This window comes from Gadus chalcogrammus, chromosome 11, assembly GCF_026213295.1.
Source record: "Gadus chalcogrammus isolate NIFS_2021 chromosome 11, NIFS_Gcha_1.0, whole genome shotgun sequence".
Lineage (NCBI taxonomy): Eukaryota > Metazoa > Chordata > Actinopteri > Gadiformes > Gadidae > Gadus > Gadus chalcogrammus.
The window spans coordinates 24,261,840-24,289,722 of NC_079422.1; the positions used below are offsets into that span (position 1 = coordinate 24,261,840).

At 46.3% G+C, this 27,883-nt stretch overlaps 3 protein-coding genes across 4 annotated transcripts; all 3 read right to left on the bottom strand.

The window, feature by feature from the left end:
- dpysl2a (dihydropyrimidinase like 2a) lies at positions 1-11,488 on the bottom strand. The gene is made up of 14 exons (XM_056601549.1): positions 11,001-11,488; positions 8,698-8,786; positions 8,181-8,365; positions 7,836-8,000; positions 7,323-7,384; positions 6,965-7,045; positions 6,786-6,854; positions 5,612-5,732; positions 5,341-5,497; positions 4,269-4,410; positions 3,529-3,699; positions 2,085-2,264; positions 780-1,005; positions 1-99 (listed from the first exon to the last, which is right to left on the bottom strand). The coding sequence occupies exons 1-14, from the start codon at positions 11,040-11,042 to the stop codon at positions 8-10; spliced, it is 1,782 nt and encodes a 593-aa protein (XP_056457524.1). The 5' UTR covers positions 11,043-11,488; the 3' UTR covers positions 1-7.
- A 129-nt stretch (positions 11,489-11,617) lies between these two features.
- bnip3la (BCL2 interacting protein 3 like a) lies at positions 11,618-15,467 on the bottom strand. Of its 2 annotated transcripts, none has more exons than XM_056601553.1 (6): positions 15,360-15,461; positions 13,865-14,105; positions 13,699-13,786; positions 13,414-13,532; positions 13,102-13,251; positions 11,618-13,001 (listed from the first exon to the last, which is right to left on the bottom strand). In XM_056601553.1, exons 1-6 carry the CDS (start codon positions 15,409-15,411, stop codon positions 12,953-12,955), a joined length of 699 nt encoding a protein of 232 aa, XP_056457528.1. In that variant the 5' UTR covers positions 15,412-15,461; the 3' UTR covers positions 11,618-12,952. The 2 variants fall into 2 exon arrangements, with proteins under 2 accessions (XP_056457528.1, XP_056457527.1); XM_056601552.1 differs by having other exon boundaries at positions 11,621-13,001; positions 13,865-14,117; positions 15,360-15,467.
- A 1,145-nt stretch (positions 15,468-16,612) lies between these two features.
- ppp2r2aa (protein phosphatase 2, regulatory subunit B, alpha a) lies at positions 16,613-27,425 on the bottom strand. The gene is made up of 10 exons (XM_056601550.1): positions 27,087-27,425; positions 26,581-26,658; positions 24,752-24,849; positions 24,426-24,591; positions 24,194-24,306; positions 23,609-23,786; positions 23,057-23,221; positions 22,379-22,548; positions 22,128-22,219; positions 16,613-19,194 (listed from the first exon to the last, which is right to left on the bottom strand). The coding sequence occupies exons 1-10, from the start codon at positions 27,091-27,093 to the stop codon at positions 18,915-18,917; spliced, it is 1,347 nt and encodes a 448-aa protein (XP_056457525.1). The 5' UTR covers positions 27,094-27,425; the 3' UTR covers positions 16,613-18,914.
- Between the last annotated feature and the right edge of the window lie 458 nt (positions 27,426-27,883).

The following is a 27,883-nucleotide window of genomic DNA, read 5'->3' on the forward strand; positions in this document are numbered from 1 at the left end:
CGGGGGCCTAGCCCAGGCTGGTGATGTTGGCCCGGCCACCGGGGGGCGCCACGATGCGCTGGGTGCTGCGGCGGGGGATGTTGTCGTCCACCTGGGCTCCTGCGGAATCAACGAGACGAAAGGAAGAGAAAACAAAACACGTTGATGAACGATGGGATCATCACCATGCCGACAGGTGCCGGCCACGCCCACAAGGTTGTGAGTCGGGACACACCGATCCCGATACCAGCATTCGGACTCTGGCCCGATACTGTGCTCATGTACTCGTAAAGCCTTCTCTGACACAACCACGCGATGCCACTCTACACACCTTTAAGAGCCACTTTCTTTTTGTGTGTGGCTTTTCGGACCTTATTGTACACCGCTACGGTGTGCGCGTGTTAGGATAGTGAAGCTCCGTCAGAGCAGCGGCTTCCCGGACACCTAAAGTATATTGCTACCGTGTATGGAGCATCACTAGTTTCACAACGGAACTAAAAAGGAATCACTCAATTACTGTGGGCCGCTACCATGGTGATCACACAGCCCTCATCTTTCCCAGAGCCCTCAGCAGCGTTTTTGTGATGAGGGACTTTTTTTTTTTTTATCTTTTATCTTAGTACTCAATAATCATAGAAACATTTGCCTCACTGGCCCTTCAAACTATAATGGTATTATTAAGTACTCGTATCGGCGAGTACCCAAATGTAAGTACTTGGGTCTGAGAGAGAGTGGAAGGTGGTGAGTGCATCAGATCGCCGGCAGAAGGGGGCGGGGCCACCCGGTCTAGGAGTACCCACCAGACAGGCTGAAGCCGGACTGGTGCAGGTTCCTCATGGGCTGAGCAGCGCTGTGCTGGTGGTGCTGCTGCTGCTGCTGCTGCTGCTGCTGCTGCTGCTGCTGCTTCTGCTGCCTGGTGGGCGAGGTCTTGGCCGTGGACGTGGCCGACATCACCTTGGGGGAGGGGGCCACGTCACACACCGGCCCATCGTACTGGCCCCGGGGGACGCCGCGGAGCTCCGTCAGCTGGGGAACAACACACCCGTCGACGGTTAGTGGGAGGAACACCACCCCCCACTGGTTGAGGACCAGTTAGTGGAGAAACCCCCCACTGGTTAACGACCAGTTAGTGGAGAAACACCACCCCCCACTGGTTAATGACCAGTTAGTGGAGAAACACCACCCCCCACTGGTTAATGACCAGTTAGTGGATAACCCCCCCCCCCCCACTGGACTGACGACCTGGTGATTCACAGCACACCTACCTGGGACCTCACGATACGACACGTTAAGATGTCTCGGGGCCGTTACAAATCTATAGACAAATACGTCCCAGTACCCTCTGTGGGCCACACCTTCCACCATACAGGACACCTCACACAATACAGGCCACCTCACACAATACAGGACACCTTCCACCATACAGGACACCTCACACAATACAGGCCACCTCACACAATACAGGCCACCTCCCACAATACAGGACACCTCACACAATACAGGACACACTTTCCACAATACAGGACACCTCACACAATACAGGCCGACTTCCACAATACAGGACACACCTTCCACAATACAGGACACCTCACACAATACAGGCCGACTTCCACAATACAGGATACCTTCATCAATACAGGATACCTTCCACAATACAGGACACCTCACACAATACAGGACACCTCACACAATACAGGACACACCTTCCACAATACAGGACACCTCACACAATACAGGACACACCTCACACAATACAGGACACCTCACACAATACAGGACACACCTTCCACAATACAGGACACCTCACACAATACAGGACACACCTTCCACAATACAGGACACCTCACACAATACAGGACACACCTCACACAATACAGGACACACCTCACACAATACAGGACACACCTTCCACAATACAGGACACCTCACACAATACAGGCCGACTTCCACAATACAGGATACCTTCATCAATACAGGACACCTTCCACAATACAGGCCAGTACAGGCCGTCTTCTAGGCCCAATTATTCCGATTGTCAATAGGATAACATTAGCGCTCCCTTTAAAACACAATGACGTTCTAAAGGAAGCTGTTGGTGCGCTCACCCTGCTGCGGGCCTTGATCCTCTTGTACACGTGGTCGGGGAAGGCCTTGCGGGTGACGTAGCGTCCGCAGCCCTCGGTGGTGTGCAGGACGCCCTCCTCCAGCACCACCTTGCCCTGGCTGATCACCACCAGGGGGCCGCCGCGCACCTCCATGCCCTCGAAGATGTTGTGCTCCACGGACTGAGGGGGGGGGGGGGGGGGGGAGAGCAGAGAGGAGCGTTATGCGTGGGAGTTGGAGCGGACGGCTTTTCAACCAATTATTTTTCGGGATCAAAACTTTTGCGCAGACTTGTGCGCGTAAGCACGACGGAATCAATGATACACCAGAGTCGGACCAAGGTGCGATGCGTCATGTTCCGGTTGTGTCAGACCATGTGCATAATCTTTGTCGACGTGATCAAATACAATTTGTGGAAAGGGCATCAGTGAGACACACACACACACACACACACACACACACACACACACACACCACACACACACACACACACAACACACACACACACACACACACCACACACACACGGGCTGTCACTTTTTCCAAAAATGAAATTCGAACGAATTTCGAATGTCCATAATTAATCCCCCCCCATAGAACACGACAACAGTCTTGATTTTTGACGTATACCTACTGAATTCATAACAGCACAGGATAAAAACACATCTTTAGATACACATTTGTAAAACACAAACAAGAGGAAGCTCCGACACACAAGTGCGGCTGTCTTTTACGCATTAATAATAACTGCTCGGAGCGCGATATGCGGAGCGCATGTCGTCCATGCGGACACAGCCTATATAAACGGAACAATCTTGAGGCCGACCTCCAACACGGCATGCTGCTCTTTTTATTCCTTACGGAAAGAAAATTACAAGTATCTCGCAGCTCTCCGTTACCGCTGCAGCTGCTTCTGTCAGCCGTGCTGTATAAGTCCCCAAACAGGCTGCCCATCGCGCCCAGCGCAGCAGCGGACTTTTCTCCCTGTCGTGTGCGATCAGTGTCGGTCTCGGTCTCAGTGAGCTCGTGTGAGAGGCTTTCAGTCACGAGATGTTTCTGTGCAGGGGAAAGGTGCACTAACCGGGAGAAGCGGGGATCCAAGAGGGCCGCTTTATTGAGGAGAAGCCACTCGCCGCTCTCTTCTTTATAGCGCATTTTTACAGTTCGAATGGAGAATTACACTTCGAATTCGAACTTTTCACCCCACCTTCGAACGAATATTCGAATAAAAAGTGACAGCCCACACACACACACACACACACACACACACACACACACACACACACACACACACACACACACACACACACACACACACACACACACAACACACACACACACCACACACACACACACACACACACACACACACACACACAACACACACACACACACACACCACACACACACACACACACACAGGGGTGGGGGGGGGTCCCCTCTCACCAGGTTGTGGGTCTTGGCCGAGATGATCTTGGAGACGTCGGGGTCCCAGAGCACCAGGTCGGCGTCCGAGCCCACGGCGATGCGCCCCTTGCGGGGGTACATGTTGAAGATCTTGGCCGCGTTGGTGCTGGTCACCGACACAAACTGGTTCTCGTCCATCTTCCCGGACACCTGGCGGGAACACAGGGGAGCGTCGGTTAACCACCGGACACGGGTAGAGTTGTTCCAATACCAGTATCGGAAATTCGTCCGATACTGCCAAAAGAAAACCTCAACAAAAAATAAAATCGGTAGCGGCGAATACGCAAGTTTATGTTTCGACCCGATACCATCACATGTCTAGCTCTAGAAGTCGGAAGTCGGAATGGGAGACGCGTCATCTCCGACATACGCGTGTTCTCACTACCAGGTCGGAAAAGTATGGATGCTCACACTTCACTATAACAATACAAATGTATAATTATAATTGTAGATTATAAATGTAAATGATCTAATTCTGTAAAAAACAATTTGTCAACAGTTAGTAAAGCGACTGGACATTGGCGTCATCTTAAGGGAACCCTTCAACAAGAACAAGTGCTAGTAGTAGTTCCAATGCTGGATGCTGTATCGGCATATACTCTTGTATTGGCCGATACTCAAGTCCAGGAATCGGAAAGGAACAGACGGTATGGGCCCATCTGTCGACGTGGGTCCTCAGCGATGCACTCCGCGGTCCTGAATCCCCAGGGGGGTCTTACCACACACTTGTCCCAGATGAGGGACAGCCTCTCCTCCGTGCCGTTGGTGCCCTCCGGGATCAGGGTGAAGTCGTCCTTGCCCACGGCGCGCTGGGAGGTGGAGAAGGTGCAGTGGGCGCTGCCCGTCACCTGCAGGTCCCCGCTGACGAGGAGAAGGAGGAGACAACAGGACGGCAGTGAGCCTCTCATTCAGAGTGAGCGACCGCTCACCGCGGATCAATACTGTCTAGACACCGGAGTGGCCCGAGTTGATTAATAAAATAAACGAGCCGGCTGGTCAGTAATCATGTCAGCATGTGCATCGGATTTTATATAACTGTCCATTGAGAGTTATGATGCGTGATCTCCCTACATTAACAGACACACCACTCCCTCTGTTGGGCAGTTAAAGCCACTACATTGTTTGTCATTTTTGACTAAAGTTATCCTTCACTCAGCTGAGCTTGATTGAGCTGAAAGGACACCCTGAAAGAACACTCTGAAAGGACATAAAAGTGACATCAGCAGCACACCCTAGACATGACAGGGACATAAAAACACACACAAAGAAACAATGATGTGACTTTAAACCCATCCCTGACAAGATAACACTTTATGCACTGCATTCATTTCATTCTTTTTATCAGCATGTGGCCTCGAATCAAGATCTAGAGCAGATTTTAACTTGTCCTCGGCAGAGGATATAGCCCATGATGTAGTGGAAGATATAGCACATGATGTGGAGGATATAGCAGAGGACGAAGCAGAGGATGTAACGGAGTCTATAGCAGAGGCTGTAACAGAGGCTATAACAGAGGATGTAACAGAGGCTATAGCAGAGGATGTAACAGAGGCTATAGCAGAGGATGTAGCAGAGGATGTAACAGAGGATGTAACAGAGGATGTAACAGAGGATGTAACAGAGGCTTTAACAGAGGCTGTAACAGAGGCTGTAACAGAGGCTGTAACAGAGGCTGTAACAGAGGCTATATCAGAGGCTGTAACAGAGGCTATAGCAGAGGATGTAACAGAGGCTGTAACAGAGGCTGTAACAGAGGCTATAGAAGAGGACGTATGCGGGCCGGTCACCCACCAGGCGAGCAGAGAGTTGAGATAGTCGGGGGTGGTGGGGTCGGTGCTGAGCGGAGGGGAGGTGATGTAGGCCGCTGCCGTGGCCCAGTTCTTGCTCCAGTAGTGGGTGCCGTCCGTGCCCAGGCTGGCCGAGATGGGCTCCCCGTACACCACGGCGCCTGGCGGGGCGTGTCACGAGAGAACCCAAAGTCAGACGAGCCACGCATCGTCGGTAACGGCAGGAGGGGAGAAGTGCGGTGGTCATCGTTATTTCCGTTTTTTTCCCCGCTCACCTTTTTTCCGGGCGCTGGCGATGACATCAGCGGAGCTCTTGCTCATGACCTTGGTGATGTAGAGGGGGCAGTTGGTCTGATTGGCCACCGTGACCGCACGATTCACTGCCTCCGCCTCCACCTGTTCGCCAGGGAACACAGAGAGTGTGGCTTACACACCGGTGGGACCGAAGGATCCGACGTGGTGCTCTACACATTCCCATAGACACTGTATCACTGTAAAAAATATACAGTTTCCGGTTTTGTTTTACAAGGGACCTTCAGGGCTGTGCGGGTCCTGCACAAGTTTGAAGTTTAACTTGGATTTTTTTTACGTGTGCTGCAATAGACCAGTGAAAACTCAATTCACAAATCTACCCTTTTCTCGTGTCCGATTTGATCCGATGCATCGAGAGAACGGGTTGGAGTGTTGACCGGAACCAGAAAACTTTACCAGAATAATCAATAAAAAAATAAAAACTTTTAAACCCTGCACTCAAGGGACAATAGCAGCTCAAGGGATGGAGGGAATAAAGAGAAGACGGGGAGACGGAAATGATTCTAGAGGGCTCAACTGTAATTAAACGTATGATTGGCTGCCTTTATTGTTTAGAACCCAAGAGAAGGATTCCTGTTTTTTCTTTCGATCATCAGACAGTGTGTGTGTGTGTGTGTGTGTGTGTGTGTGTGTGTGTGTGTGTGTGTGTGTGTGTGTGTGTGTGTGTGTGTGTGTGTGTGTGTGTGTGTGTGTGTGTGTGTGTGTGTGTGTGTGTGTGTGTGTGTGAATAACTTCCAGCATATGCATCTCACCTTTACATTACCAGACCAATTATATTCTAGAGGCCAAAGATTGGTAGGGCTTTCACAGGGATATCATCTGCCTATGGACTGTGAAAGAACAATCTAAACTTTCTCTCAGGAAAGTTCTCCCTAACCAACCCTACCCCATTCCTCTGACCGTCTCTTATGTACCTTGGGAAAAAGCAATTTCCCCTGCCCCGGATGACCAAATGAATACAGAATTGAAGGGCAGTGGTTGGTTTTCCTCAGCATGGCTGTGCATTTGGGTTTTTTTCTCGTCTGTACGTCTACCGTCGTTACTTACAGCAACACATCCTAAACATACTGCCTCTTATAGTCGTGTGTTTAAAATAATAAAATCGATGGATCGCTGAAGGGATGGACGAGTTCTCACCTCTTCTGGGCGGCTCAGCGCGTGGCCCTCCGGCCCAGTGATGCCCAGATCCAGGATGCGACGCTGCTCCTAGAAGCCCAGAAAAGAGGTAGAAGGAACACAAACGACCACATGAATAAGAGACCCCAGAGCCGAGCCACGGGAGCAATTTCAATGATTTGACGGGAGCTTTCACTTACCTCAGCAATAATGTCGCCGTTCTCCGCGTGCACCTGGGCGATGGCCCCCAGGTCTCTGATCACACTGAACACCTCATACATCTGCCAGAGGGTAACAAACACTGAGTCAGGGCGCGGGTCGCACAGCCAAGCCTCTCGCATCTAAACGCTGCTCAGTAGCGGCTAAGCAGTGAGCCGACACACACACAGACACACACACACACACACACACACACACACACACACACACACACACACACACACACACACACACACACACACACACACACACACACACACACACACACACACACACACACACACACACACGTAAGAACAACAGCGACCAGTGAGCAAAGATTAGGTTAGCCGAGCATACCTCAGAGTCAGAAAGTTGGAAAACATCCTTATAGGCCAAATAGACCAGGAAAGAGTTGACACCTGAAGATAGACAGTTCAGGAGAGGAAGAGAAAGAGCCAAGGGAGCAATTAAGAGCCAGAAGCGGGAAAAACATACAGAATCAAGCGCAGAGTAAAAGTTAGAGAGCTTCCACATCACAGAAGCTTCATTCTGTAAGTGTCAAGCTGTGCTTTGGAATTTAGGAGAATTGTTATTTTGACTTCAAGAAACGTTATTTTTTTTGTGCAGGCATTCAACAGGCAAGAAGTATTAGCATGCATCGGTTTCTATTGCTTCACGTCTTGTTAGCCACATGAACAAACAGCTTCGAATCGAAGCATTTCCTTTGAAGGATCAGATCATGAAGTCAGAAAGAAGAAGAAGAAAAATAAAAAACACAGCAGGAGGATGCGTGGTGTTTTTCAGCGTGTAGATAAGACTCCTTCTCCACCACCTGCTGGTCGAGCGCAGAGTGCTCAGCGAGCTGCCTACCGTGGTCCTTCACCAGGCTCTCCATCTCCTCCTGGATGCCCTTGTGCCACTCGGTGATGTCGACGTGCAGCGAGTAGTCGCAGCAGGACTTGCTGTCGGCCCATTCCCTCCACTGGTTGAAGGCGGCCATGAGGCCCACACCTCGCTCCGGCACCACGTGGTCAACTACACACACACACACACACACACACACGTACAGTCAAACGACAGTACAAGGGAATCAAACTGTTGCACAGCGTGCACACACTCCCGTCCATGGCAAGCTGATGATCTCTGTGAGGGCTGGCTTTGCGTTCACGATCAAAGCAATGGTGGTGGTGGTGGCGGAGGCTGTGGGATATGTACCGATCATGGTGGTTCCCCCAGCCAGGGCAGCGCGGGTGCCCTGGTAGAAGTCGTCCGCGGAGACCATGCCTCGGTCCGGCATCTGGAAGCGCGTGTGCACATCGATGCCCCCAGGCATGACCATCTTCCCGTGGGCCTCGATGATCTTCACCCCCCCGGGAACAATCAGGTTTTCTCCGAGCTGCCTGAGAAAGAAAACAATTCCAGATGATTCATAGTGGAATGAAATGCAATTGATCATTGGTGACTATTTATAAAATAGTTTTCTATACTATTCCAAGACCATGCCGTGTTTCTTGAGTGCGATTCATCACACTTTCTCATGCAAAACTAATGTGGACATAATGTACCAGTTCAACCTTTCGGTCATCCATTCAAATAGCATATATATTGAGTATTAACATTAGAGTATGCATGAGCCAAAGATATAATGAATTAGGATATGAAAATTGCATATGCATATTATAATAACTTTAGCTCATGCAAAATGGGGTTTTTGACAAGCGATTAAACTCACTTGATGACTCCATCCTCCATATAAATGTCTGCCATGAAAGACTGGTCATCGTTGACAATCTTGGCTCCTTTCACGAGAAGACGATCGCTCTAAAAGATAGAAACAGAAATCAGTGTTGTCCACGAATATTCACCTCCAACTAGTGCCTCATTTCAAATGTCTTGTTGGTTAGCACTCGTTCGGTCACTGTGGAGGAATATGGACCAGTGGATGGCAGCAAGACATGATGAGCCATCGGCCCAGAGCAGGAAGAGTCACCACAAGGAAGGAACAGGCTATTTTTGAACAGACAGAGGAGAAGCGAATGATGCAGTACAATACATCCTTTACATATTCAGCATGTCGTATTGTAAACACGATGAGCTTGTTTATCTGTTTGATTTGTATAAAGTCAAGTGAATAACAAGTCCCTAACCATGGTCCAAAAATGAACTTTTAGAAAACAAGCAATTGTTAAATGTATCCATCATTGCCTGGGGGCAGGTGTTCATTCTTTGACCCCTGGGGGGTTGCCATCCCTCCCAGGGTATGGGCCCCAGGTGCAACACGGTGGCCAAACCTCTCCTCTAATGGATACAAGAAGCCACCGGCCAAAACGTGGTTGCCAGGGGAAAGCAGGCTAGGGTGCATTCCCACACTAACCGACAATCCTTCATGAGCATCACAAACTACTTTGATCCGAATTGATGGGAGGGAGAACACCGGGTGCATCGCAATCCATGAGGTCTGTGGAGAGAGGGTTGATGAAACAAAACGAGGCCTAATTCGAACCAAAGCCCGCTGGGAGGAACATGCCAGCGGTGGCCCTGATGGAGGGGAGAGAAGGACTACATTAGGCCCGGTAACCAGGTTGTATTGACTGATCCATCAGACCATTAGTGGTTTAAGTGGGTCATAGGAACCATCTAGATTCCTAACCTCAGTGACCCAGGAAACATTGTTTGGGCTGATGGCTTTTTTTTTCCCCTTTGCAAAATGGCAGATAAGATGCACTGGATTGAAAATACTACTTCAGTTCATGCCATTTAATGCAATGCATTTTTAATCATCAAATTTAATCAAATTCTAACTTCTGTCATGGACATGGAGCAATGACTGTGCATCCACTTCTTCAACAAGGATTTTAGAGAACCAATAGGTTAGCCATAAAAAGTGCGACAAGCCATGACTTTGCAACACAAGTATGTGGGTTGGGTTTGTTATTGAGGGATTTAGGCAGCAAACTACATTCTGCATAGAGATCGACAAGGCAAGACCTAATAGTAGGTGGTGTTTCTCCAGATGGGCTGAGTGCTCCATCATGTCTCCAAGCCAAGTACTCTACCCTGTCTTAAGGGTACCCTGAGGCTGCAGCCCAGGTAGAACCACCTCCATATTATACCCGGGACCAGTGCCTACAGCTGATGTTACTACAGTATACACTTGTGTGGTAGATGAAACAGCTGCCATCCATGCAGAATACACCAGCCAGTCTAGAACTGGGGACCTTAGTATTCCCTTTTCCTTTCAATGGTTAACTTAAGTTGGAGTTATGCTTTAAATATTCATAGTATTACAGCCCCTGCTATTAAAGCTGCATGACCACAGCGAACAGCAACCAGCTCTGGGATGGATATTTTCCTGTGACCTAGTTCGCAGAAGGGCTTTAACTTCTATTGGCAGGGATGCTATTTTCGATATAGTCGGATTGCCCATTGACGTATGAGTTGAAAAACAATGGGTGCAAAAACAATTGCATTTAATACACATCCGATTTGCTCGGAGAAGATGGCCTAAAGCACTCCTTTTGCAGCCATGGCATTATCTGGAAATGCATCCGTTTGACGAACGAACACCACTGTGGATGGTGCACAGTTGCAAGCGCAAGAATTGAAACGTTAAGAATGAGCATATGGGTCTGTTTGGTCGTCATCTGGCAGCTACACCCAACCAGCCAACGCTGCAGGTGCCAGCTTACTGCCGTCACCCCACGGTGAAGACACAGGCAGGGAAAACGAATGGTGCAAATGTTGCACCTAACTACATCACCAATGATTACTTCAGGCACAGTGGCCAGGCGGCCACATCGCCACACCCAACTCGTTATATAAGGTGTCATTGCTGTCAGATGGACGGCCGACTGTCGGCGGCGGGGGGCTGTGGCTAGCGGCTAGCGGCGGTCGATGCACGGATAGAAGGGCTTAGCAGCGGCGGCTAGCGGGCTAATCCGTCGGGTGGCCATGTAATGGCTATGGTGGTCATGTTCATGTGGCCCAACCCCAGCGTGTTCACCAAGAAAAATGACAATAAAACCAGTAGTTTACCGTGATTCTCGGGATGTTTTTCTTGCCCTGGTACCCCGACATCTTGACGACCCCTCGGATGCGGCTGTATTTTCCCCACACTTGGTAACACGGACTAGCGCGTCCGGGAGGCGTTAGCTACCGATGGAAGGAGTGGATGCTCTGGGTGCTCACCAGACGACGCCCCGGGGGAATACTTCTGGTTACGGTTGCTTTCAGACGTGGAGATGCTATTGGTCGAATGCGACGCCAACGTGAGCTGGTCTAAAGCTTTAGAAAACGCTATTTCGGGGGATTTATGGGGACGGGTCCCAGAAGACTGTGCAGGCAGCAGATAGCGAGAGCTACGAAGGCGAACCGCGCATGCGCAGTGCCCCGCCCTTCGATAGAGGCCTTCTTTGATCTTCTCATTTGACAATGACATATATTTTTTTGCACTTGTCTAATCACATCCCAGTGGATCTTGTAGTCTAGAAACCATGCGATTGAAGTGATTCAAATAAAAATGTCATCAGACATTTTGGTAACACTTGTGGTTCCCCAATTGTGAAGTGTCACCAAAATGACTGATGTATTTTTCAAGTCTAGCTATTACTAATGAACTCTCAATTAAATAGGCATTCAATCATGTGTGTACGATAATACAACTGGAACGACGAGGAATAAGACTTTTATTTTTGTTTTGTAATTTTGTTATGACCACAATATATGTACAATTGTAACACATCTCTCATCGTCAGTCATCTATTTCTGTCACTGCTAGAATAATAGATGACCTTTGTGAGGGCCCTGCCCTCCATATGACAATGTGCTTGGACTCTATGTAAAATAAGGCTACTAACATGACATGCCTAAAGAAAAGGTTAAATGTTGAACAAAAACAAGCTAGTGTCTATTATAAAGAGACATGCAAATTATTAGTTTGTGATTAGTCCTTCTCTTCCGTACCTGCAATTATAAGTGAATACATTTGCATGGCTACGATTTACAAAAGCTGTGATTAAAGAAAAAAAGCTTTTGGTTTTCCAACCCTTTTCTCTAATTTATAACATACAAAAACAAGACATTTAATTTGTGTAATATCATAGGAATGGTAATTCTATCCGATTACAACTCTTTTTTTTAGCACAGAAAAATAATTATTTTTTCCATCAGAAACACCCCTTCAAGACCAGTTTAGCAATTAGCAAACATTTGTTAAACTATACATAGAAGAGAAAAGTTAATTATAACTCAAACTGCAACAATTTATAAGCTAAACAATTCACATAAGTTAAGTCACAAGGTGTGTATTAAATTGAAAAGATCACAGCTTTAATTACTTTCACATCTACTTCAATACTTTAACATGTAAGACAATTTCAAAGTCTATCACCGATGTGCAGAGGTGATACACATATTTGGCACCCAAACATATTATATTATGGGTTAATGCAATAGATGTATGCTGCAAAAAGTTGAATGGCCTTTCAAATGGTCTGTCAAACTTATTTTCGCATCTTATTTATTCATTAATATCACTCATTTACATTGTCCCAAAACAGCAAGTTAGATGCAGCTGAACTCGTGCAAAACATTGACTCAGGAATACATAATTACAAATATTTTTGTCAAAATCATTGACAAAATCTGTAGAAATTCCATGCCCCTTTATTGACCTCCATCATCAAATAATCACTATTTTAGTTTTTTAGCTCAGCGCAAGAAAACAATAATATTGATTCGGTTTCGGGGGGATTTCACCTCCTTATAGCATTCTGCCCTATAGAAAAGTTTGAGACAGTGGAACTACACAATGTGATTTATCCTACTAAACCTAGAAGCAGTCACAACTCAATGTGTGTAGGCAGAGCACTACAGGAGCACACTAAAGGTTGACCAAGACAGGATACAAAGAACATCAGAAGAGGATGTTTAAACGATTCGTAGACTGTGGGATTTCTTCAACATCCAGGCAATGCTTTCGCTTTTACTCAGTAAGAGCTTGATGGCGATGTGGCGATTCTCTTCCCGATATAGACCCTGAGAGCAATAAACAGATTCGATTGATGAATTCAGAGAAATTAAAAGTAGGAAAATACATAAAATTAATTGCTACTGCATCTTTGGCACTGTGACTGACCCAAGGCCGATAGCGATGATGTGCGAGAGGAGCAGGGAAGGGATGAAGACTTTGAGAAATTCCGCGGAGAACACGCCCCCTTTCTTCATCACGCCGCTCTTCCTCATACTGAGGGAGCCTGAGCGCCGAGGATGCTTGAAGTGAAACTCCCTGAGGATAAACAACCGCTCGGTTATATCTCTTCTAGAACAACGCCGTAAAATAAACCACGAAACAAACCTAACAACTCAAATTAAACACCCATTTGAAACTGTAATTTGCAGCTTTTTTGTTGATTATAATTGATCTATAGACCAATGGAAGGGCCCTTACTTTGGAGGGATGTTTTCAGGTCTACTCGACCAGTCATTCACCCAGTCGTCACCGGTGTTCATCAGGATATCTTCCTCCCTATCCTTCTCTGCGTCCGCCTCCTCCTCCTCCTCCTCAGACTGCAAGAGTATAAAACACAACGATCTGCAACGTGAAACGCTCAAAAAACACGCATGGCTTCATTCAAACCACCGTCACACAACCCCAACACCCAAGCACAAAACGCCAACAACCCTCCCTTGTCCCAGGTGGTTTGAGGCAGCAGCGCTGGTGTCTCTAGCTTACCTGGCTTCCCCTTGTGCTGGACATGTCCACATCGAAGGTGATCTGACCCTCGTCCTGGTCGTGGTCCGGGCTGGGCGGCCTGTGCGGACTGATGCGACACTTAATAATTAAGAAGACCAAACTCCCTACCACCCCCCTCCCCCATGTACAACGCCAGTCACCCTACCTGTTACAGGAGGAGCTGCTCTGGCTCGACTCATGCTGTGCATCCAGTAGTATCTTCTCCATGTCTCCATTGTGGATGGAGGAGGAGGAGGGCACATGCTCCAAGCCTCCTACCAAGCTCTCGTCCAGCTCCTCCGGAAGCACCCCCATGACGGACTCCCCGGCGTTCCCATTCAGGGGCTCAGGGGCGGGGGCTAATGAAGGAGGGGGTTGTGCCTCTGTGTTGCCATTGATTTCCAGTTCTACCCAAGAAACTGTGGAAAGCAAGAAAGTACCGTAGAGTGGTTGCGCAAGTACACTGCTATCAATGTTTATGGGTCAATGTTAGAGGCCAAGAGACATTCTTATTGTTGGTTTAACTTGATTGTCATTGAACTAATACAGACATATAACATGGTGAGGCACACTTAAACTTACCACATATCAAGGTTTTAACCGTTAAGGAAAAAAAATGGTAAGGTTAGAAATCTGTAGTGACGATGCTGTTTATAAAGTATAGAACTAGTTACTATTGACATGAACAATTTGTATTGGTGGCATATTTGTTGATCGGGTTTCGATCAACCAATAAGTCAAAATCTTGTACAAGCATAATGGCATATTTCTAGATATAAGAGTACGAACCCTGCCATTATTTTCTCACAACTTCATATACAAACATTTGTGCTACTGCCCTACACACAGCCTGCTTCCTTTAGCAGGAAATTGGGTTGCATAATCTTTGGACGCCACCAGCCTTGGCAGCGCCGATGGGAGTTTTAGTTAAAACCCAAAGCCCACCCAAAAGATACGACCGAGTGGTGTCACACACACACACAACTAAAACACGAGTGGTCCAGGTTTGTGTTATTGCATAACTCATAGGCCATGCATTTCGTCGCCCCAGCAAGGACCCGTGACGTGGACGGCCCCGAAATAAAGAAACAACTAAAAGTCCTGGAAGGAATACCTCCTTGGACGTTACAAAGTGGACTTATTCTTTAGGAAAACGTTTAGTCACAGTTCTGCATCCGCAGCGTAAAATATGGCGCATCCCGAATGATGCATGTACATAAATGACCCACGAAATGGTACTAGAAACATTTCTGAAATGCAATTTCTTGCATGTTTTAGGAGATGAATAACAATTCACTAAATAAGCGGAAATGTTTTAGCAAACGCTATACAACTTATACATAGAACGCCATTTCAAACGAAATTGCGCTCATCTATTGTCCCAAAGTTGTTTTTATTTTCGGCTAGAGCCCGCCCATTACAGCTTCTCTTCTCTGGGTGGTTGAGACCCCAGACATCAAGCACGCCATTGGTCAGTTCGACGCAACGTTTAGCCACGTCACAGCCGACCCCGCCCAGAAGAAGAAGAAATTCCATTCCCGATCGAACTTTTTCTCGATATCTCTCTTAAATGTGGTCGTCGCGAGTACCCTCCCTTCATGAAACATACAGGAGTAATGGTTCGCCCCCTCGGGTGTCAAAAAGCGGTCGCGGGCACCTACCTTGCAGTCCCGGCTCTCCGTTATTGTTTTGTTGAGCAGCAGCGGTAGACATGTTGACTACCAATGTTTAGCTTCTCTCCTACTCGGACTGTACGCATGCGCAGAACAACCCCTGGACTTTGGCTGCTGTTCAATTTACATTTATATAAAACAGTCTGCATTTAGATGGCCACATTTGTGCAGTGGTAAGGAGGTCTGAAGTTCACGGAAGAGCAATCAATACATTTATTTATTTATCTATCAGATCACAGGATTATCATACTAACGAGTCAGCAGCATCCTGCTGGGATGACCAGTTTGGTGTGTGATGAATGTATAATGTAAGTTCTGGAACGGACTGAATGAACCATTGTACGAGGAATACAATAATCCATAGAGAAATGCATTTCCAAATGTAATCCTCTTTAGTTACAGGCTAAAGAGGTCCAATGTAAACTGATGATCATTTTGGTGTTAGAAGAAAAGATATTATTCGGAATTCATATCTGGGAATATTTCCTTCCCTCTAACTTTATTTCGTTTAACAGACAGAGCTATACATCTGAACATTTTTGTTTAGATCTTGTTTTTAAACACATCACCAAATACCTTTAAATCTTTTATTAGCGAGCCCCTTGAGCCAAACATACAAATCAATTAAATCCTCACAAATAAAAGTGCATTCTGTTGTTGACTCATACATTATACACTAATATTATGCTGCCATGGTAAAACATCACAAATCCAATCAGGATTTTTTTTCTTGTTTAATCTTGCTTAAAATGGAGGTTGTGTGGTCCTCTATTGGTATATATAAGTTGCCTCAGTCCAGTGCTCACAAACCCCATTTAAAATCAATTTCAAGAATGCATCCCCAAACTGAAAATAAGGCAGTTTTTCTAAACCCCTGAAAAAAATTCACATATTAAAGAGACAAGGTTTCGACCGGTCAGCAGCGACGATATCCCCTGAGTAGTCTCCTGTCTGCCAGAAAGGTCAAGAAATAACCATTTGATTATCTAGTGGTCATTGCTCTGAGAAAGGCAATAGGGTCCCTCTGCATTACACTTGGTCAATACCTTCCATCAAAACCTTGCATAAGAATGGCCAAATAATAAAGACCAAATACTGAATGTGACGGTGGGGGAAACCATTATTCTAGCAACAATTGATTACAGTGCTAACCGTTCCATCATGAGGTTGGACAATTTCCTTGCATCTACATGCTTGCCTTTTAATTAGTCAATTTGGAAAAAGCGTGCCAAACCGAAAACTTGTATAATTTGGTGGAGACATGTTTTATTTTAGCAACACTGTGTTTATGAAAACGATGACTCTTCATGTGAATGCCAATCTTGTGAGTACCACCACCCCCCCCCCCTGAAAAATAATAATAATCACATTGCAGAGTCGTTATCCCATTCAAACAACGCCGTTAACAAATTGAAACATTTCAATGACGGATTTTCAGTGACCATCACACCCAGAGACCATTGAAAAATAAACAGTTGCCAGGCTATACGATTCCCAAGCAGTGTGTGGAAAATGGAATGAGATGAAATGGACGAGTCTGTTCTCGTGTTGTATGTGAAAGTCTTCAGAAGACGTTTGAAGACTGATGACATCCATGATTTGAGCACATCTCCCAGAAGACAGGCCCTGATGTAGAGAATCATCTTATGGATTACATAAAAGTGAGCATGGCTAATTGTTGGCATTTCTTATGGGTGGAAATAAAGACTGAAAGCACATTGATATTAGAATAGCCAAATACATGGTACACTATAATCACCCATAAGGAAAAGATACCTCAGGATTTACCCAAGTGACTTGGAACAGCTGGAGCCATAGTTTGACTGAATCATCCTTTCAGGATGTGGCAAAAACAAGCAAATTATTACACCACTGGTTTTTGAGAGAAATCTGGTTGGATATATGGTAGATAAGAGGGACATTCCTGTTTAGGCCAAGAAAAGCCTATATTTTATTATTATTCCTTTTTCAGCAAGCATTTTTCTCCAATCCAGAAACAAAATGGCACACGAATCAAACTTTAAGTTAAGATCCAAATTAATTTGAACTCAAAAGGCATCCCAAATAGTTTCCACAAAATCTGAATTACAGTAAGCCAAATTCAAAAGAAATAATTTGGTGCGTATGACCACGGCTGTACGGACACAGTATGTTAATTTTGTTTGTGCATCCAATATAACAAACAGACTCCCTTTTTATTTCATTACACATTGTTTAGGTGTCAACCAATCGCCTGCAGGACGAACAAAACTCTCCAATGTCACAAGTGATCATCTTGTAAAGCAAATGTCCTTCCACATACAAATATTTCCAGAACATACCGCCTTAAAACTACAGTGATTAGACCGTAAGCCTATTACCTTAATTTGTATACAAAAATAAACCGGCTATGGTGACTTTTCTCTGGTACAGTACAAAATCATAAACTCGCACAAAGAAAAAAAAACATCATGAAAGTAAACCACCTATTCGGCGACACCATGACAGGCTATGTAGAGATGTTGGCAACCTAACCCGCCACGCAAACACAGAAATAAGCCACTTTAAGACCTTCTACAGTGACCGTGTACAACAGACTTAGTCCTGAGGGTGTCATGGCCGTCCACCAAAGTGTGAGGGTAAACGTCACAATGGGGTCCCCCTGGGAGTGCCTGCGGGACCACAGCAGCCCGTGTACCACAGGGACCGCGTATGTCAGACATAACCTCAAACATTTAAAGAGCAGCCATCAACCGGATGGCTAGTCATCCTTCTCCCAGGCCACCACCCCGTCCTGTGGTGCCGTTGTTGAATGGTAGTGCGCTGTACATATTGGGGTGGTGGGGTTCCCTAACGTGGCCACTGGACTTAATGAATCAGGGACAATATGGAGTGTTGACTGATTATACTTTCCAGTGTTCTAGGCCCGAAACAAATAGAAGTGTGAGACGAAAATATCAAAAACACATGACGAAAGAAAAAGAAAAAAACAAAAACAAAAAAGCGCTAACGTTGCAAAATAAAATCTAAACTTGGTATCTACGACATACAAAAAATGTCATGATGGCACCAAATAAAAAGTAATATTGACCTAGCCAAATAACTGTACACAATCGTCATCATTCCCCTTTGGGCTGGGATGTAGTGGAAATGAACTGTGGTGGTGGGCGAGGGTTGTGGTGTGCTCCTAACAGGGGATTCCCCCCCCAGGCCGGATCCCCAGAGTCTGGACCCAGCACCCAGCACCCAAGAGCTCTGCACATGCAGATATTGGTTGCGCTTTGGAAATGCACCTGTGCTGGCCCCAATGGAGGGTATTGCACGGCAGCAAGAAAGAGATTGCACCATTCACAGGGTGCACCGGGCTTATACATATGCAAATCCAAAAATATCAGCTGGGGGGGCAGATCACAGAGACCAGACCAGGGGATGCAGCCCGAGGAAGCCATCAAAGACGGATCACATTGTCTAGGTGAGTATATGAGTGCTGGGGGTGGGATGTGGTTGGGTGGGTGGGTGGGGGGGGGCTAAGCAGAAACTGGGATCTGGAGGGTTCATGGAACACTAGTTCAGTTTGTCCTGGAATATGTAGAGATTATTGGTGGTGGCCACGGCGATGATGTTGTCCAGGGGATGCCAGGCCGTGTGAAGGATCTTCTTGTTAAAGTCCAAACTATCTACACTGATCTCATCCTTTTTGCGCTTCCCACCTGTGCACACCTTGCGCGGCTTCAGCACGGAGCGCGGCTTGCTGTTCTCCCGCGACGCCTCTAGGGTCACGTCCTGTCTGTAGCCCCGGTCGAACATCCGGAAGAAGTTGTTGTAGGAGCCCGTCATCACAACACTGTGGGAGGAGCAGGGAGAGCGCTGATGAGGGGTGTGTGGGGGACAGGCGTATACTAGGGCTGTCAAAATTGCTCAAAAATGACATTCGAATGTTCGTTTGGAAAAAAATCACGAATTCGAACTATTCGAATATCTGGTTGCCTATTTTACGCAGTTGCCGTCAATATGTCAATAATGCGACAAAACCATGGTTCAAATTAGTGGGATATATATATATCCTATAAACAGCCCAGTAACGTGGAGGCCTAATCATGAAAAGCCACAACTTTGTATCGCTTGCATTTCACCACCACCTGCAAGCGCGCAAACTATAGTAATCTGAAAAAGACGCCCGCTTCTGAATGTTAAAGTATGCTAGTGGTAACGTTCCTTGCTTTGCTTACCATTTATCGAGAAGGCCTATTAAAATCGATAAAGAAATCTTCCACCATGCCAGCGAAAGGGCCAGCACTACGCACCATTGGGATTCATGAAAAAAAGCTGTCTCGGACTTTGCCGAGAACATTGCGTTATATATAGCAGCTTTCACCAGCCAGACTACTAGCTCCCTGAGCTCTACTTCGGAAGCTTAATGAATGGCATAGCCGAGCTGGAATACCTATATCCAAGTACGGAAACCCCGAGGGGATAAAATACATTCGCTCTTCACAATACTAGTCTGTTACACTTGTACCGCGGGAGTGTTTTTTCACATTCGAATATTATGAGGGACATCGCGAACAGACAGAGGCTCATTCACAAAGCAGATAGAGGCGCTTGTACCGCGGAAGTGTTTTTTCACATTTGAATATTAATTTTCACGTTCGAATTCGCGTTTTTGGATACATTTCGAACGAATATTCGAACTTCGAATATTCGTTGACAGCCCTAGCGTATACAGAGGAGAGGCGCCGGTGCACTTGGCTGGACGGGTGCCATCGCCTGGGAGGGAAACCGCCCAACTAGTGGCACGGGGGCTCTGTCGCCAGTCGATAATGACAGGGCTAGATTAGAAGGGTTCATGTGAGGCCCCCGACAAACAACCATAAAATGGTTCTAAAGTCATAAATCATTCAATGACGGGGATTGCAAATAAAATATATTACAATGTTTTTCTTCCACAATATTATACACATGTACATTATTATTTTTATTTTAATATTTTTATTTCATTGTCCCTTTGAATGCAAATTCCATTCCTGTTAGGAGGGAGATCGGGATTTTCAGCAGCGATGCATCACAATTAATGTAATCTAATTAATCTAAATCTGCCTGTTGCACAAAATATGAATTTGTGTTTAAATATTTTACAGTGGGGTCCCGGTTAGACATTGATCTTGGAAGCAATGCACGTCCACACCCTTTTCACAAAGAAAGGTCCACTGTGGGGCAGTACAGATTTATTCTAATCATCGTCCGTCCGGTTGATGATCGACGGTCACCACTAACAAAATCAAGCAACCGCCGTCGACCCAGAGGAATCTGCGTCAAACTCCTCTCTCCATTCCTCCACATAAGCGTTCTGTGCTAACAGGCTGTCTTCCCCGTTCCAAAGCAGCAGAAGGAGAGGGGAGGAGTATTTGGCTTGCTGATTATCTATACCGCTAGGGAATTGCCTCCTTGTTGCCTTACCTTCATAGTGCAATTAAAATGTGAAAATGTTCTGAAAAATGTGAGCAGGGAACGCATCCCAGAAAACTATCCTAAATAAAGCCTATTGAAGCCAATCTGATACAGTAAACTAATTAAAAAGACTTAATCAAGTTAACTGGGATGCCAAAAAATTTCTGTTGGCATTTAAAGTAGTGGGAGTTCAAGTTATTCACGTTCACCTTTGTGACCAATAAGATTCGATTCGTCTACATTTGTGCCCAATCAGATTAGAATTCCTGAACCTTTCTGACCAATCAGATTAGACGTCTTGTACCTGGCCCAGAAACAGGCCCGTTTTGCCGGCGTCTCTTTCCCTGGCTGAAATGGACCTGGCAGAGACCACTGCTGCAGTATCGTGTTTATCGACTGATCGCTTTTCCTTTCTACAGCCATCTTAATAAGGCAAAAAGCAAAACGACAATACGATATAGGACTGCTACGTGGACGCCAGTGGCTTTCAGATCCACTCATCGGTCAGAGTCTGATGTTTAAGGCAGAGCTTCAATGTAGACTAAACGTTTTTTTAGCTTATTTAGTAAGAGATGGCTTCCAATCATCACAAAGCGAATAGGTTTGGCAACGTTTTGATGAAATTGCACCGCGGGACTAGATCGGCTCACCCGACGAGTGAACGGCGAATTGTAATATAATATTATGCACATAAATAAATCTGTCATTTGAAATGATTTCATCTCTCACACAGGCGCTACTGTGCGTGTAGGAATACAATAAAAAGGCAAATACAAAAGAAAAAGGCCAAAAGGTGTTAGATTTGGTGTGCAGTGTAGCCACATGTCATTCATTGCCGTGACAGTATTAGACTGTGTGCTTACAAGCATTTGATAACCTTTTAGATAAAGGTTACCGATTTGAAGAGCTATGAAATGAAGTACGACTTGTGTAAGATTCAATCTGTTTAGAAAAGGTCAACATATTATTTAATAATATGGACAATAAACACTTATTCTTCAGAGGCTTGCTTTTTAAAAAGGCCAACAACACCCACTAAAGACATGAATGCTTATAATATCAATGTCTCACTCTCTGCAGTGTCGTTGGGTCATTTACCTTTTATATTCCATTCACAATGTTTTCTTTCTCTCCGTAAACCTCCCTTGAGACCTTCTAACAGTGTGCATAATGGAATACATTTTTCATCCCAGCCACCAACCGAAACAAAACGTGTGCGATATAAATTCCTGTGCAGGCCTCGGCTAGACAAGGGCACTGAACAGACGGGTGTGTGTTGATGATCCTCGACACATAATAACACACACACACACACAGACAGCGGCTCACCTGTCATTCCCGTTCCAGCAGCACTCAAACTTATCAAAGATGCAGTCGTTCTCATAGAGGGAGCACAGCTTACTCCTGAGATATTCATGCACCTGATGGAGCAAAATGGCAGCAAAGTCAACAGCTTTACAGCGGAACCTCATCCATTATTTGGTGAGAAACAGTCTCATAACCTGCACAGGGCCCATGGAAGGATTTAGATATTGTGAAGTACAGAAAGAAGTGCCTTGTTATTAGACATGGATGCACACCTGATACGTCTCCACTGGCCTGGTCTCCATGTTGAGGTCCCATATCTTTACGGACAGGTAGTCACGGGTCATCATGTAGCGCCCGCTGTGGCTGAACTTGACGTCGGAGATCGACGAGATGATCTCGGAGAAGAAGGAGCGGTTGTTTGGATCCTCTGGCTCTTCGAACACTGAACAGACGAAGGAAACGTTAATTTAGTCACTTAGAATATGACGGACAAAGACGTTCAGACATGTTCCACTTTTGTTTTTATCAATTAAGATTAAATTCATCAGTGATACATGACCATGAGTTAAAGGACAGGCAGATTTTGCACCAAGGCAAAGCGTACGGCCTACGAACTTATTGTCTGTTGTACGTCCTGGAACTTAAACAGTACCTAGCGTGTTACCCTAGCCGTCTTTGTTAAACACAGGAAATGGCTTAACCTAACAATTGTTAGTGCATGGCACTTGGTTCTATGAACATCCTTCCTGTACCGACAGCGCTATATTGTTCATCTTTCTTCCGACAACTGTTCTTATTGTAAGTTGCTTTGGGCCCAATCCCATTTCTACCCCTTACCCCTCCCCCTTGTTTTGAAGGGGTAAGGGGTAAGGGGTAGAAATGGGATTGGGCCTTGGATAAAAGCGTCTGCAAAATCCCCCTCAATGTCCATGTAAAGCAGGAACACCTACTCTTGGAGTGCTGGTCGCAGAGGGCTGAGGCCCTCATGTCACACAGCCTGATGGTGCCCTTGCTGCTGCTGTAGACAAAGGTGTTGCACTGGTTGGGGTGGAACTCTGCGGCGGTGATCACCTCCGTGAGCTCCTCCATGTTGGTGGGCTTTATGTCAACGATGTCTGAAGGGGTTCGGGTGAAGGACTCCAAAATGGTCAACGGACTGCATTCACACAGCGCTTTTCTAACCATTGACCCCTCAAATGCGCTTTACAAAATTGCGTCACACGCACCCATTCATGCACACATTCACACACCGACGGCGGTGTCAACGATGCAAGGCGACAGCCAGCGTGGCGGGAGCAGTCAGGGTGAGGCGTCTTGCTCAGGGACGACTCGACACTCTAAATCGAACAAGCAACCTTCTGGTTACCAGTCAACCCGCTCTTCCACCTGAGCCACAGGCCGCACAAAACACTTCATTTCACAGTGTGTGTCTCGCCAAAAGGACTAAGCTTCCAGAAGCAGAGGTGAGAGATTAAACCCAATTGATCGCAAAAAGAGGATACTGAAGCTCCGGTCGGTGATCTCCAGATTCCACAGGTTAATCCTGAGGTCGTCCGCAGACAGGTAGGTCTCACAGTCGCTGTTCACAGAGATGGAGTTGATGTGGTACGTGTGAGCGTTGGCAAACACGCGCCGAGGGCTGGCCTCAACCATCAGGTCCATGGGACGGAACACTGGCACCTGGAGGGAAGCGGGGCGTTGACACAGTAATTAACAGTCGTAAAGAATTAAAAAAAACACACCACGAGGTGTGCGTGGGTTGAGGAAGCAACGCAAACATCACGACCGGTTAGATTATAGGGCTGTTGGTAGAGGAAACCAACAGGATACACACACAACCGCATTACTGGCAGGCAGGAGAAAGCGTTTCAGATGAACAATGCATGGATTTAGTGGCAGGATAGTGGAATGGGTAGACAGCTTACAGCTAAAAGACTGTCCCGCGTCCTTATGCGCTCCTTAATGACATGCGGCTCAATTCACTGTAAGCCGCTCTGGACTAAAGTGTCGGCTGAATAGTGAAATGGTAAACAGTGCGAGTGAGAACTGAGTCCTAACGAGTACATCATCCCCGTGTCAACACACACCCGTAGTGTAGTGACGGTGTTGGGGTCTCGGTAGCGGCCATCCTCCTCCTTCAGGTTGTAGCCCTCCGGACGCTTGTCCCGCTCGCTGATTTTCCAAAGCTTTATGGTTTTGTCTGCCAAGACAAAAGATCAAGACGAGATTAGGTTCCAAAGAAGAGGTACGATATAGATATAGAAAAAAAAGACAGTTTTGTAGATCTGGCACAATAGGAGGCGTCGCTGCTCAACCAACCGTTTGTGGACAAAAGAAACTGGGCGGCATTCTTCTGGGGCAGCCATCGGATCTTGTTGATCTTCTCCTCGATCTCCAGACTCTTCAGGTAGTCGAACTCGGGTTCGTGGCTCTGGAAGGTGCTGTACACGTTGTACTCCCCGCGGCACTGGGGCTGGTTCTTACTCTACGGACAACAGTGACGTGACGAGAGAGACACGAGAGCCGTCGTGAACACAAAAGCACTCGGGAGGCAATGGCGGCTGAGGACGAACGGCGCCGTTGTTCGGAGGAGACGGCGGCGGTGATGGGATGAGCGGTGGCGGCGGTGAGTCACACCGGCTTACCTCTGGCTCCTGCTGGAAGATGACGACCCGGCCTCCCTTGTCCCCGGTAGCCAGCAGCTCCCCCGAGTGGTTGAATTCAACAGTTGATATGATGTCAGCTGTCATGGACAGACGGTAGAGAATTGTGTTAACTCTACAGCTACATCTTGTGCTTTAAATATGGTACAGTGTGATTATTGTACGCAGAACATCACAGAGCGTGTTCGTCTCGCTCTTAAATGGAGCGAGGTTCTCGAGAAGGATGTGACCTCCTCACTGTACCGACAGCAATATATTGTTGCTTTTCTTTCTTCTGACAAATGTAATTATTGTCTCCGTGGATCAAAGCGTCTGCTAATAAATGCCCTGAATGTGAATGTGTGATGCAATGGATGCTGTTGTGTCCCACACAAGAGGGGGAGAGGGGAAAGACATTTGCACAGATCACGAGCACAAAAGCCAGAGTTATTAAAAGGTTTTCCAGTTTTGTATCCGATGCACTTATCCTTGAGGGGGATCTTAACACTGATCCCGTGGACCCGCTCCAGGGCTTTTGTGCTCTTGTGGTCTGTGCAACCTGGAGTGTCTAGAACCATTTGGTTGTTCGATGGTGGCTCAAATACAAGGTCATGCCTGTGGGCGCAATGGGTTGCTGTGAAAGTCAATGCTTTGTAATCGTTCATCAAGTCAAAAGGAAAATCTTTTTAGAAATACCCGCCAGGTGAGAATTGATAAAGTAGTTAATGTTCAGATATTTTTAAATGAACGTTTGCTTTGCAAGTGCAATTTACAACACAGGGACATCATTTAAATGATAATCTCTGTTTTTCAATCCCACAGAACAATAGATCCTTTATCAAATGCCTGCATGAAAATAACCCAATACTAATTGTTTGGCTAACAAACATAGCCTACTACAACTTGACTCCACACATTTACTTTTTAGAAGCCAAAGAAATGGTTACAAAACTGTGGTGCCGAGTTGTGCAACCGGGCCTATTAAATGTCTTGTTTTGGGAAAACTTCAGCAAAGCCGACATTTAGGGTCATCCTTAGGTAAAGCTTACTGTAAACAGCCACATAGCTACAATGGCAAGTCCACCAATTACTGACAATATAATTGCATGGGACCGGTTTGTCGGCATGAGATATCTGCTGCCAACCCTTTTTACTAAAATATATATCTTATATGCTCAGGAACAATATACTAAGCGTAACCAATATAAAAATACCCTATATTGAATAGATCCTTGAAGGAAAATATGAATATTATAAAATTCTAAAATGGGAAGCATGTGTATTGATCTTAGAGGGTGCATCTACAATAGTTTGAGTACTTGTGGAAGCTCCAATTGGGTCGTCTCAACTCAGACTCAGTGACCCTGATTTTCTGTGAGCACATCTATGTTTTTGAATATAATGAATTTAAATTAACATGCAATTAATCAAAAATAACCTAAACATCCAGATGTGCATTAGGGAGCGTGGTATGAATGCGCTTGTGTTGTACCTTTCAATATTTAAAGTGAGAAGAAACACTTTTGATATTGGCAGAATGCCAAACCGTTAAATCTCACTGACGGTAGCGGTGCTAAATAGTGGCAGGCAATTCTGTGACATGCCAAACCACACGCCATGTCCCGTCAAAATCCCTTGATTGATTTTGGGCTTTGAGTCAACGACTAGACATCCATGGGACTGGACGTCAGGCCCTATACTGCAAAACTGTGTTCAGTGAAATATGCAGGGATTCCGGAAAGACTCTCTCCATTCGTAGCAGCACAATGCAATACATCCATGGTAAGCACTCAGGTCCCCATGCTAACCCATGACGCCCCACATGCACTTACCCTCCGCGACATCGTCATCAATCGCTCCCTTGACTTGAGAGAAGCACCACTGGACATCGTTGCACCCACCACCGGCTCCTGCAACACACACCAAACAGGAAAATACATTGAACGATTCATCGATTCATCCTCCAACCAAGGGTGGCTCCAGTCATCCAGTCACAATCCTCACGCTTCCTAAGCTGGGCCACACAGGCACTCCCAAAGCTCTTCAAAACGCCCCACAATAAAACAACCCTGTTGGCATCTGTAGCCAACAACGAATGCATTAAAACAGCTGGAACAGATGAGCTGCTAACGCCGAATCAGTAGCCGTGTTAACAACCAAACTACAACCATCGTTAGCCTAGCTCGCCGGGCTAGCCTCGCCAGCTAGCAGCTCATCGATAGCATCCACAGCACACGCTCCTACATATGTTCACGTTCACAGAGACACAGCCACGGAGTCGTGGAATAAAGAAACACCGTGTTCAAATACAGGTCCACGGTGAGCTGGGAGCGTTTACCTGCCATGGCGAGGGACTCAGAGCGGGGGTGCGGTGGTTGTCGGGCCCGGGGTCGGAGCGGTGCGGACTCGGGTCGGCCGGTTCTGACCGAGGAGGAGCGGCGGCGGCGGCGGTGGGGAGGAATCACGAAGATAAACGAACGACTCTCCCACACATGACAGGCGTTGGATGGATTTTTGTTTTTCTGTTTTGTCACCAGTGTAGAGTTGACTGTTGAAATCCGCACGGCTCGGCTCGGACTTTGAACTTACTTGGGGTTATTTCCCCGCCTCTGCCTCTCCCTGCGTACACTTTCAAAATGGCGGGACGCGGGCGCTCAGCGGGCGTCAGAGCGGCCAGCGTAGGAGTGCACTGTCGGTCCTTAGCCAATTAGATCCGTACGAACCGCCAGCGCCAAGGTTCGAATCTCATCAGCACCCTAACTTCTATTTAATTAATTGTTCTCTATTTCTGGCAAGCACTTGTAGATAATCTAGAGAAATCAAGACCTAACTCTGCACAATTGTTAATTGTGCAGATCATCATAGTCATCATGTTCACTGTACCTGTAGTAGCCTACAAGAGGGAGTTAACAGCCTATTTGCGTTTATCAACACAAAGTCCTCATATTGAATCCATAAACTTCATTCATCTACCTATAATTATTGCTATCTATGATATATTTTAATAATTTATCTTGGCAGCAGTTGGCGCTACAAGTCATTGTTTACAAAGTTAAAACTTTCTCAGAAGAGTGACAGCCTACTTATCGAACAGGGAATCAACCTCAAATATTTAATCAACTTAATCTCCAAAAC

Bases quoted from the DNA above. Each gene is read 5' to 3' on its own strand.
- dpysl2a (XM_056601549.1), bottom strand. From the start codon at position 11,042: ATGTCGGGGTACCAGGGCAAGAAAAACATCCCGAGAATCACG. The intron at 7,046-7,322 runs GTATGCTCGGCT...ACCCTCTGGCAG, and splicing joins TCCAACTTTCTGACTCTGAG to ATGTATGAGGTGTTCAGTGT. The intron at 100-779 runs GTGGGTACTCCT...TTGATTCCGCAG, and splicing joins GTCCGGCTTCAGCCTGTCTG to GAGCCCAGGTGGACGACAAC.
- bnip3la (XM_056601552.1), bottom strand. From the start codon at position 15,411: ATGTCTACCGCTGCTGCTCAACAAAACAATAACGGAGAGCCGGGACTG. The intron at 13,533-13,698 runs GTAAGCTAGAGA...ATACTCTTGCAG, and splicing joins CCAGCACAAGGGGAAGCCAG to TCTGAGGAGGAGGAGGAGGA. The intron at 13,002-13,101 runs GTCAGTCACAGT...TATTGCTCTCAG, and splicing joins ATCATCGCTATCGGCCTTGG to GGTCTATATCGGGAAGAGAA.
- ppp2r2aa (XM_056601550.1), bottom strand. The intron at 22,549-23,056 runs GTAGGTGTTCCT...TCGTCTGTTCAG, and splicing joins CTGCGACCAGCACTCCAAGA to TGTTCGAAGAGCCAGAGGAT. The intron at 22,220-22,378 runs GTGTGCATCCAT...TTGCTCCATCAG, and splicing joins GGCCAGTGGAGACGTATCAG to GTGCATGAATATCTCAGGAG.